General features: G+C 39.6%; 1 protein-coding gene across 2 annotated transcripts in view; it reads right to left on the bottom strand.

Moving 5' to 3' along the window:
* The window catches only part of LOC306843109 (unconventional myosin-VIIa-like), a gene marked incomplete at its 5' end in the record, with an annotated part of 55,440 nt that overhangs the window by 5,302 nt on the left and 37,563 nt on the right, over positions 1 to 12,575 (bottom strand). For both annotated transcript variants that reach the window (XM_079374383.1, XM_079374382.1), the window contains 12 exons: positions 204 to 317; positions 1,269 to 1,374; positions 2,149 to 2,304; positions 2,404 to 2,557; positions 3,231 to 3,388; positions 4,587 to 4,711; positions 4,832 to 5,022; positions 6,155 to 6,324; positions 6,402 to 6,528; positions 6,620 to 6,737; positions 7,985 to 8,155; positions 8,860 to 9,087. In XM_079374383.1, the coding sequence (XP_079230509.1) occupies positions 204 to 317; positions 1,269 to 1,374; positions 2,149 to 2,304; positions 2,404 to 2,557; positions 3,231 to 3,388; positions 4,587 to 4,711; positions 4,832 to 5,022; positions 6,155 to 6,324; positions 6,402 to 6,528; positions 6,620 to 6,737; positions 7,985 to 8,155; positions 8,860 to 9,087 (1,818 nt within the window). The remainder of the gene's footprint in view (positions 1 to 203; positions 318 to 1,268; positions 1,375 to 2,148; positions 2,305 to 2,403; positions 2,558 to 3,230; positions 3,389 to 4,586; positions 4,712 to 4,831; positions 5,023 to 6,154; positions 6,325 to 6,401; positions 6,529 to 6,619; positions 6,738 to 7,984; positions 8,156 to 8,859; positions 9,088 to 12,575) is intronic.

Raw genomic sequence — 12,575 nt, 5'->3', positions numbered from 1 at the left:
GTAAATTTCCTACCGTAATTATTATTAATATGGCTGGTTTTGTGGTCCAAGGTAACATATGTCCTGATATGAATATCATACTACTCTAACCCCAGAACCTGGTTAATGGTTAGGCTTGAGTCAAGCATGAAAGACTGTTCCAGGACCAACAAAACATCCAGAAACATGTGAAAATGCCATTGCTCAAAGCTGTGTGATTTGACCTTATCAGAGATCTTGACAAACAGACTGAAGCCGTCGGGTGATTTGAGCAGCAGTCTGCTGGAGATGTTCAGACAGAAGTCTTTGGCCTTCGTGCTGGACTCCACCTCAAACGCCTGAAACACAGGAAGAACCGCAAACATCCTCAAGATCTTCAACCGAAACATGCTCAAGATCCATGGCAAACACCTCCACATGCATTTAAAGGAATATTCTGAGAGGACTGAAAAGCAGAAAAATGAAGCTTACATTCAACGTTATTTTAGTATCATTGACATACTATTATAGTTTCTGGTAATATTTTGAATTAGATTTTTTTATTTTATTTTTTTTTATTTAAAAAATTTAATAAAATTTGTGTGTTTTTGTCATTTATTTTTATATTTTTGTTTCTATTTAAATGATGTCTATATAGTTTTTATACATTTTATTTCTTAGTCTCAGTTAATTTAGTTTCAGTTGTGTTAGTACTTCAAGTTAAACTAAATGAGAAATGTTACCTTGATAACTGACTGAAATAAAATAGTGGATCTTTTTATTTGATTTTATTTGATTAATTTTAAGGAATATGCTGGGAGGGTTTAAAGGTACACATGTAAAGCTTTTATCCAGTGTTATTTTAGTATCAATGATATACTATTATAATTTTGCTAATATTTTGAATGGGATTTTATGTTTATATTTTCTGGAGTTTTTTTTTTTTACTTTATTTTAAAGTTTTAGTAATGTTTTTATTTTTTTATTCTGTAAATATGTCTATATAGTTTTTATTAATGTGTATTTATTCGTTTTAATTTAGTTTACATTATTTTAGTACTTGAAGTTAAACGATGTTGCCTTTGGTAACTGGCTGAAATAATACACATTTAATTTTTTTGTATATTATTTTATTTCAGGTAATGAATGCATTGTTATGGTTTTAATTGAGTTTAAACCTACTTTTATTTCATTTCAAGCTTTAGTGTTTCTAACAAAAAGAAAGACATTAATAAAACAGTGTCAGTCTATCAGTGAATCACATTCTGCGTATGAGTGATGAATCATGAGCATATGAAGGTCTGTCTCACCTCATCAGTGTCGTCGGGGAAGTAGACTTTGTGAAAGATCTGCGTGGTCTTGTGCTGAATAGCCTCCACCTCCACGAGATGCGGTGGATACTTGCGGGAGCCGTTCCTGCACACAAACAAGCGTCTGCGATGAGCCTTTCATACTGGAACACACGGACATATTCACAACATCACCGCTGAAGAGTCTGACTGACTGATGACATCATTCATTAACACTGAATCAGACTAGCCTGCATTTTATTCAAGGTGTTCATTTTATTAGTTAATGCATTCCCTTGGAATCGAACCCATGACCGTTGCATTACGAGCGCCATGGTCTAGTTTGAGATACAGGAATGATTTTAAAATATATATATATATTTATTAAGCCATTGCAAAATGAGCTGCTATTCATTCTATCATAATTGTACAATACTACTGTAATTTGTATCCTTTCTAAACTGTCAATGAATAAAATAAAATACAAAAATAATCAAATAAGATCAAATAAATCTCAGGAAAGTTGAATCAATAAAATAAAATAAAACTCAGGAAAGTTGAATAAAATAAAATAAAGCTCAGGAAATTTAAATCATCATCACCGACTGATTGGATAACTGTCAAAGAAATGTCATGTCAGAAATAAAATAAAATAACAAAATAAAAAAAATCAAACCTTGGTGGTGGATACAGTGATTTACTCTGGTTCAGTTTTTTTAATAAAATAAATTAAATTAAATTAAAATTTAAAACTTTGGCTGTGGATACAGTGATTTACTCTAAAGCATTTTAATAAACTATATTTATTATATAAATATTTATTAAATTAAAATAATCTATCAGTGCGTGTCTATATTTGTATGTACATGCAGGTAAACATGTGGCGAGGGAGCGTGTTCACCGTAAAGCTTTCTGCAGTCTCTGCATGCAGTCAGAAGCCAGCGGATGATGTTTCTTAGACTGTAGAAACCTCTGGACGTGCGGTAAGAGGACGTTACTGGGAGGAAAGAGACCGGCACACAACCAGAGCAACTCCCAGCCCTTCTCCTCACTGTACCTGCACAAACACTTCACTTCAGGAGCACACACTACTGTGCAAAGCTTTGGAACAGAAGCATGCATTGTAAGAAATCACGAATGTAAAGGAGAGACGTACTTGACGTGGTTTTCAGTCATTTGTTTGATGATCTGGCAGTAGATCTCATCTTTGAGAGGCTCTGCCTTCAGCGTGGCCTCGAAGATCTGATCCGTGAGCTCGTTCACAGACCGCGTCCGCTTAGACGGATAATCGCCCATATATTTCATTATAGGTGCAGGAGAGCGGGTCAAGGAACAGTAATATCCATGTACTTCTACAGTTTAGACTAAAAACTAATGAAATCACGTTAGTCATTGGCAAAATGACATTTTTAATGTTTAAAAAAAAAGCCTATTTTAAGACTCAGGTCATATTTCAGTATAAAGTTATGTTTTGCTTAAAGAAAATATGCATGTTTTAGGATGTAGGTCATATTTCAGCCTAAAATCATAAGAAAAATCTGAAATGATCTTTTACATAAAGAAAATAAATACTATTATAGGCCCCAGGTCATATTTCAGCCCAAAATCAAAAGAAAAAAAAATGTTTTGCAATAAAAAAATAAAGCTGATTTTAGGGCTCAATTCAGCCCCCCCAAATAAACAAATAAATTAAGTTTTGCATAAAGAAATTAAATCCCATTATAATCCCAGGTCATATTTCGTCCCAAAATCAAAAGAAAAAAACATGTTTTGCCTATTTTAGGGCTCAAGTCTGCCCAAAATCAAAGAAAAAATATAAAACTATATTTTGCATTAAAAAATAATGTCTATTTTAGGGCCCAGGTCATATTTAAGGCCAAAATCCAAAGGAAAGAAAAGCTCTGAACTGCTCACTCAGCACTGTCTCCCAATCAGTCAAACAGATGCATGCATCCGTCCATGTGTCCCAGGACTGAAGGATATCAATGAAAGCCATGCAGGCCTCCTGGGAAAGCTCCTCATGACCCACACACTTCTTCAGCAGGGCCTGTTTGATGGGTTCTCGTGTGCAGCACCACAGTTTGTCCTTCCCGCGGTTCTTGGTGATCATCACTCTGCTGAGCGTGTGTTTGGGAGGAGGCCTGTCAATCAGGGTCAAAACACATATGCATTTCATTTAATGTAGCTAATTGTGCATATTACGTGATTTCTGACAACATTGCTCTATTTTCTTTGCAAAGTCAAATATTATTTTTTAATAGAATAACACACTGATAAATCATGCACAGTAAGACCAGGAGCATTTATTAAGAAAGTAAACAAGGTCAATTTTGCATTTCCCTTCAAATAAAAAAAATTAAAATAGGCTTTATTTTAAGGCTAAATATCAATTTCCTTCTGAATTCCTACATTTCTTTCTTATATATATATATATATATATATATATATATATATATATATATATATATATATATATATTATGATTTTGGGCTGACATGGGCCTTTAAATAATTTTCTTATTATGACATCACTTACTACATTTTGTATTAAACAAACAAAACCCATTTTAAGGCCCAGGTCGTATTTATTCCTAACCTCAAGAAAAAAAATATTTTCCTAAAGAAAACAAAAGTCTATTTTAAGACGTATTAAGATTTTATATTTGTTTTATATTTGTGTCATTATTTTTCATCACAATAAATCTTAATCTCTGTATAAAATAACAATATTTTATAATATATTATACATTCACAAAATAACACTGTCTGGACACAATACTTTTTTCTATAAATGAGAATTTAGAATAACTTAACATACATTAATTATCTAATTTATTTTTTATTTTATTTTTTTATTATAGGCAGAAATACTGTTTTACCTGAGCCTTAAAATAGGCTTTATTCTCTTCATGCAAGATGTAAGTTTTTATATTTTTTCTTTGATTTTGGGCTGAAATGGGCCTTAAAAGGGCTTAATTTATGAAAAAAAATGACATTTTACGTAAAGAAAATAAAACCTACTGTAAGAACATTAAGTTGTTTTATATTTGTATCCGTATTTTTCATGATAATAAATCTCAATCTCTGTTTAAAATAATGAAAGAAAATTTCAAAAAATCAGAACATATAATTTTTTTCTTTTATTATATTTTAATTATTTTATTGTTTCATTAAAATATATTTAAAATAAATACAAAATAATTAAATTAATACATTTAATTAAAATTTTAATAATAATAATACAATTATAGAATTGAATTTTTTTATTATTTAATTTACAAGCATTTTGATATTTAAAATGACAAGAGATGGTGTAGGGACAGAAGTGGTGTCCGTTCACCTGAAGTAGTCGTAGGAGAATTCCTCCAGCGTGTACGGCTTTATCCTCTCCTCCGTCTCCATTAAAGGAGCATGGGAAATCCGGATCGACTCCTGCCGCTGGTCTGGTGTCATGGTAACCAAAGCCTGAGCCGAGAAGTCATGGAGAGGGCAGAAGAGAGAAAGAACGAGAGGGTTTCATAACACTGTGCAATAACAAACACAAAACGCCCCCTGCAGCTGAACATGATGATAAAATATCAATACCACGATGTCAGACGGGGGTCTAACGACTGTGGGCAGCACATAGACGCAGTCTGCAGGGAAATCTCCTCTCTGCTTGCTTCTGTCGTTAATCCCGTGAGCCCAGCCGGACGTCATGACCTGCTCACCTGTGTCCTGGTCCAGAACAATCAGGTCGCCTTTCAGGAAGCTCAGGAACGTTGAATCATCGCCAGCTGATTAGAAAAATTAATTATGTGAAGGAAAAGAATGACAGGAAGTGATGATGGTAATTGTCAAAGAAATATCTGGATAATCCCAAAATAAAATTAGATATTAAAAACAGAATTAAGTACTGATTTCCTACAAAAAGTACTGTGTCCAAACAAGGTAAATCATTATTACATATTTATATATTAATACTCTATATATTAATAATTAAATTATTATTTAATACAGAGAATTGGACTTTTTCCCCACATTAAAATGAAAATCTTAAACCCTTAAATATCACGAAAAATAACCAAAATAATATTTTTTTAAAATCGTAAATGTACTAAAATAGGATTTATTTGCAAATACTAAATATACAAAATATTATTTCATATTTTTCCTTTTTATTTTGGGCTGAAATATGATTTATTTTCTTTATGCAAAATTACATTTGATATTTGTTTTTGTTTTAGGACTGACATGGGCCCTAAAATAAGTTAATCAAAGTAATTTATTCTTTTGTTTAGGCTGAAATATGACATATTACTTTGAGCATAAAGAAAATGAAGCTTATTTTAGGGCCCATGTCAGTCCTAAAACAAAAAACAAATATCAAATGTAATTTTGCATAAAGAAAATAAATCATATTTCAGCCCAAAATAAAAAGGAAAAATATGAAATTATATTTTGTATATTAAGTATTTGAAAATAAATCCTATTTTAGTACATTTACGAATGTTCTTTATGCAAAATATCATATCTTTATTTTCTTAGGTTGAAATATGACCTGAGCACTAAAATAAGCTTTATTTTCCTTTATACAAAAAATAATTTCATATTTTCTTTAGATTTTAGGGCAAAAATATGACATAGGCATCATTTTTTAATGCAAAACGTAATTTCTTTCTTTTTTGGGGGGGAAAATGGCCTAGGCCCTAAAATAGGCTTCTTTATGCAAATATAATTTCTTAATTTTTTTATTTTGGTTGTAACTGAAATATAATCAGACCGTGCTTAATGTAATTTCAGATTATTATTTTTTTACTCATAGGCTAAAATATAATGAGACCCTGCATTAGTGACATTCACCCATTTAAGTGAAACAAAACACATAAACGTCCATTGGCATGATGTGTTAGCGTCCGTTTCTCTAACCTGGACTGGGATTGTCCTGTAAGGCCACAACAAACTTGGATCTCTTCCTGAGCCCCTCCAGGAAGGTGACCACCAGGTCCCGTATGTCCTCGGCGTTACTGGAGGTGAACGTGTACTCGTCTCCTTTGATGATGGCTAAAGTGAAGCTCTGGGCCTGAAGCTTCCCTCCTCTGACAAACACAAAGACCTTTAGCTTCAAACTCAAATCATATCAAACCTCCAAACGGATCTCAGTGAAAAGCCGTACTTGGTGCTGGACACCGCAGTGATCTCTGGGAAAGAAAGCTCCAGAAGAACCTGCTCCTGCTCGTCCACGAAATAAACGCCTGTCCAGTTTACAGCCACGATCACCTCATTCTTGGGGAGACTTGGACCTTCAGAAACACAATAAACCAAGCTCTCATCTGTAAACACAGCCCAAAACCTTGTGCAATACTGATCTGACATGACTTGTCCAAGAAATACCTGAAAACTTAAAGGCTTCGTAGAATCTTGAGAATAATAAAGGCCACTTATAACGAGCAAAATCCACAACTTCCTCCTTCACTTTCTGAGGACTGACTCTCTTCTGGGTGTAGATGCCCTATAAACACAACACAAAGGGTTACAGCTGTGCTGATTTCATGACAGTTCAAATATATACTTATTAGTGCGTCAAACGATTAATCGCATCCAAAATAAACGTTTTTGTTTACATAATATATGTGTGTACTGTGTATATTTATTATGTGTATATATATATATATATATATATATATATATATATATATATATATATATATATATATATATATATATATATATATATATATATATATATATATATATATATATATATATATATACACACATACATATACAGTTTGAAAATATTTACATGTATATATTTATATTCATATAATTTATATTATAAATAAATATATTTAATATATAAACAACATATTTTTCTGAAATATATACATGCATGTGTGTGTGTTTATATATACATAATAGATATACACAGCACACACACATATATTATGTAAACAAAAACTTTTATTTTGGATGCGATTAATCGTTTGACAGCACTAACACTTATATTTAAGTTCAGAATAACATCTTTATTTGACCGAGCTGCCTAAAGTGAAAACATTTTTACAAAAAATAAAAATAAAAATCACAAAAATATGTTTAAGACACCCCCCCACCACTCCCTTAATATAAAGAAATTAAAAAATAATAATAAAACATTTAGGATTTTCCATGTGTAAATATTTGATATAGAGAAAAGCTTTTTTTTTTTCTTCATTAAAATATTCTTAATTGTCTTTAAGGACCCATGTCATATTTCAGTCAAAAATGTTTTTGCATAAATAAAATAAAGCACAGTGTAGGACCCAAATCTTATTTCAGTGCAAAATCAATGAAAAAAATATGAAGTTATATTTTGCATGAAGAAAATGAAGCCTTTTTATGAATTTTTTACATTTGTGTCATTATTTTTTAAAATAGCCTTCATTTTCTTTATGCAAAATGTGACTTTAATATATATACCTTCGTTCTAAAGCCTATTTTAAGATTTTGTATTAATAGTTTTTATGATAATTAGCGTCAATCTCATGTTCTTCATTTAAAATAAAATGTCTGTTTTTTTATTTTTGGTATGAAATATGATCTGGACATATTTTCTTGACTTGTTTTGTGAGATTTTCTAGACTAGACATCACTTTCTGAATGTAATTAGTAAGGTCATGTGACAAGAACAACGCTGCTGTTTATGACACTAGTATTTCATTCCAAATATAAGTCCGTTCACTATGAGAGTGTTGCGATTAACTGAAGTTTTGGCACCTTTTTGTGCGCAGCCATGATGAGCTGAGCCCATCTCTCCACGGTTTTGGCCGAGCTGATCTCTCTGTCGGGGATGTAGGATGGAATAAGACTCAACAGGCGCTCCACAAGGATCTCTGAGCCGTAGTCAACATAATACTGCTGCGACGCCAGCTCTGCCAGATCTTCCTCCTCCCGGAACAGACCGAACACAGAGGAAAGATGCAGAAAGAGCGCAAGAAAAGCAGACGTGCAAGATAAGCAAAAAGAAGCAGAGAAAGAGAACATTCCCTCCTTAGAATTACAGTGTGAGAATGAAAACTCAATTCATTTGGTTTTCTGCATCCGAGGTTCGTTTAGTTTACTACTTTATTAATCCCACAAGGGGCGATTGCAGTAAGGCCTGGGCAGCACATCACAGACTTCCCAAATGGACATAACAGCACATAGAATCACACACACACACACACACACAAAACATCCACATTACAGATTGCAACAATACAAATTACACCAATACAGCTGCAAAAAAAGATTTTTCTTCCTTAGTATTTTTGTCTTGTTTTCTAGTATAAATATTTAGGATGCATGTAAAATTACGTAAGATATTATGTCTTGTTTTTCCCAAATGTTTTGCTTAAAACAAGTAAAAATATCTGCCAATGGGGTAAGAAAAATATTGTTTAGCCTTTGAATTAAAATAATTTTTCTTACCCCATTGGCAGATATTTTTACTTGTTTTAAGTAAAAACTAAGAAAATTCAGATAATTTTGTCAACTAAATGCATCCCGATTCATGAATTTGTAGATACTAGAAAACAAGACACAAATACTAAGGAAGAAAATAATTTTTTGCAGTGTAAATTCAGCCACTTAAGTAATACAGCTGATGGTACCCGATCGCAGCGGTATTCGCCGAACTTGACGCCGCGCACGATCTGCTGGTAGATGAGGTTGGTGGCGACGCTGTCCTCCGTCGGGTCGTGCCACGGCGTGAAGATCTCCTTCCTGAAGAACAGCCTCCAGGGGGCGTTTCGCTCCTGCGCACCCTGCTCTTTAGCGTACTGCTCACACTGAGACACGGCGTCCATCACGTGATCCTTACCGCTGCCCAGAGACGACACCTGACAAACACAGGCACTGTGAAGCTACAGCCACAAAAATATGTTTTTATTGGACTTTTGCATGTGTTTTTGTTGAGTAAAAAAATAGGGCTTGATTTTCTTCATGCAAAATGTAATTTTTGAATTTTTCCATGCCACCTTTTTTTGTGACAATTCATTTTATTCTCAAGTCCTTCAATTAAATAAAATAATAAAATGTATTTTTATTTTAGGATGATCCTGACATGTCAGAACGTCTCGGTTACGTACGTAACCCTCGTTCCCTGATGGAGGGAACGGAGACGTTATGTCGTGACGACATAGGGGATTTACTTGGAAGCCCCAATCATCTCTGACTAAAGAGAAAACGCCAATGAAATTGGCTAGTGGATTTTGCATACCTGAGCCACTCCCCGTACATACGGGTATAAAAGGGCGACAGGTGCATCCACTCATCAGGTTTCTACCCGCTGAGGAGCCAAGAACGAGTCCTCGGCAACCAGCGATGGTTCAAGATTGTGGCATGGGGACATAACGTCTCCGTTCCCTCCATCAGGGAACGAGGGTTACGTACGTAACCGAGACGTTCCCTATCTGTCGGTCACTACGAGTTATGTCGTGACGACATAGGGGTCATATGGAAAGCGCCACAACCTGAACCCCGTCACGACCTTGTGCATGCAGATGTTGACAAGCTAGTGCGTGACAGACAAATGCCATGCGAAGGTCGCAACCTTCCCATCGCCCCAGCGCAAATTCGCTAACCTTGGTGCCCGCAGGGACCACTGAGTACATTGCTGCTGGAGATAGCCAAGCCGCTGTTCCTTTCCCCAAGAATTTGGAAGGGATTTCGACCTTCTATGAAAGACTGCTTCAAGTCTTTCCTATTTGTTGTTACAGCCTGGCAGTAACGACGGGGAAGCGAGCCTTCCGGAGAAGGGCGCTACGGAGGCCACATCCTGCCCGAAGGGAGGTAACATGTGGAGACACTGATATGGACTGACCCAGGCCTGGGGCAGTACTACATACGACTGGACCCTGGGGCAGATCCTACCTAGGAGTAGGGAGGAGGGCTGCCAGCAGGGCCTGACAGAACTCTGCCAAAGGGAAGACACGGGTTTACCGTGAGGGAAACCGTACCGTGGACGAATACACGTGTGGGATTACCCGAAGGGAATCAGGCCATACGGACACCTAGCCGAGTACAGGGGCTGACCGGAGACCCGGGCGAGCTAGCACCAGTACTGGGCCTGGCGTCAGACTGCTCCGCCCAGTCTGACTGCCGGGGGTGCTGGAGGTCTCCACCAGGGTTCGCCGTCCGGGGAACTGAACTGGAGGAGGAAAACAGGCGCTCGTATCCCCGGGTGAGGGGGAATGGCGCAGCAAGCGTGACACCGGCCAACTCTTCCCGCCACTTACCTGTTACCCAACACACGGGAAGAGACTGGCTCCACGCGGAGACTGTAAAATCTCGCGAAGGTGTTCGGTGTCGCCCAGCCCGCAGCTCTACAGATGTCTGCCAAAGAGGCGCCGTGCGCCAACGCATAGGAGGAGGCAACACTCCGTGTGGAGTGAGCCCTCACCCCAAGGGGGCACGGCTCGCCTTGGGATTGATACGCCGAGGCGATGGCCTCCACTATCCAGTGGGCCAACCTCTGCTTGGAGACAGCCTTCCCTTTCTGCTGACCTCCGTGGCAGACAAAGAGCTGCTCAGAGCTTCTGAAGCTCCGGGTGCGGTCCACGTATATGCGCAATGCTCTTACGGGACACAGCAACGCCAAGGCTGGATCTGCCTCCTCCGAAGGCAGTGCTTGCAGGTTCACCACCTGATCACGGAAGGGCGTGGTGGGAACCTTGGGCACGTATCCAGGCCGGGGTCTCAGGACAACGTGAGAGTAGTCCGGCCCGAACACAAGGCACTCTTCGCTCACCGAAAATGCTTGGAGGTCCCCGACCCTCTTGATGGAAGTGAGCGCGGTCAGGAGCGCTGTCTTAGCCGACAGGAATTTCAGCTCGACTGAGTCCAGCGGCTCAAAGGGACCCCTCTGAAGTCCCGCCAGGACAATAGAGAGGTCCCAGGAGGGCATCAGGGGTGACCTAGGCGGATTCAACCTCCTGGCACCCCTCAGGAACCTCACGATGAGATCATGCTTTCCCACGGACCGGCCGTCCACTGCATCGTGATGGGCCGCGATAGCAGCCACATACACCTTCAAGGTGGAGGGTGACAGCCTACGCTCCAACCTTTCTTGCAGGAAAGAAAGCACTACTCCAATCGTGCATCTTCGGGGGTCTTCCCGGCGAGAAGAACACCAGTTCGTGAACAGACTCCACTTCAGAGCATAGGCTTGCCTTGTTGAAGGAGCTCTAGCCTGAGTGATGGTGTCTACCACGGCCTGTGGTAGACCACTTAAGTCTGCCGCGTCCCGTCCAGGAGCCACACATGGAGGTTCCACAGATCTGGACGCGGGTGCCATATGGTGCCGAGCCCCTGGGAAAGGAGTTCCTTCCTCAGAGGGATACGCCAGGGAGGGGCTGTCGCGAGGAGAATGAGTTCCGGAAACCAGGTCCGGGTGGGCCAATACGGCGCGACCAGCAGGACCTGCTCCTCGTCCTCCCTGACCTTGCACAGTGTCTGTGCGAGTAGGCTCACTGGGGGAAATGCATACTTGCGTAAAGCCCGAGGCCAGCTGTGTGCCAGTGCGTCCGTGCCGAGGGGCCCCTCGGCCAGGGAGAAATATAGCTGGCAGTGGGAGGACTCGCGGGAAGCAAACAGGTCTACCTGAGCTTCCCCGAATCGACTCCAGATCAGCCGGATCGTCTCGGGATGGAGTCGCCACTCTCCGGGAAGAGTGAGCTGTCGTGAGAGCGCGTCGGCCGCACGGTTGAGCTCCCCCGGAATGTGGACAGCGCGCAGCGACCTGAGCTGCGTGTGACTCCAGAGGAGGAGATGGCGGGCGAGCTGTGACATGCGGCGTGATCGTACACCTCCCAGCCGGTTGATGTACGACACAGCCGCAGTGTTGTCCGTACGGACCAACACATGCTTGCCTAGCAGCAGTGGCCGAAACTGCCGCAAGGCCAGATGCACTGCCAACAGCTCCAGGCAATTGATATGCCAAAGCAGTCGAGGCCCTGTCCAGAGCCCCGAGGCTGCCTGCCCGTTGCATGTAGCGCCCCAGCCCGTGCTGGAGGCATCTGTTGTGACAACAACATGCCGGGACACTTGTTCTAAGGGCACCCCGGCCCGTAGAAAGGCAAGGTCCGTCCAGGGGCTGAAGGAGCGGCGACACTCGCGTGTGATACTTACCCGAAGTGAACCGCGGCGCCATGCCCACCTCGGGACTCGGGAGTGCAACCAGTGCTGGAGTGGTCTCATATGAAGCAATCCGAGCGGCGTGACCGCAGCTGCGGATGCCATATGCCCCAGGAGCCTCTGAAACTGTTTCAGTGGCACCACAGTCCTGCCCCTGAAGGAACTCAGGCAGTTCAGCACTGATTGGGCGCGC

This window comes from Barbus barbus, assembly GCF_936440315.1.
Source record: "Barbus barbus genome assembly, chromosome: 23".
NCBI lineage: Eukaryota > Metazoa > Chordata > Actinopteri > Cypriniformes > Cyprinidae > Barbus > Barbus barbus.
This window is presented reverse-complemented; position numbering and strand designations above follow the sequence as displayed.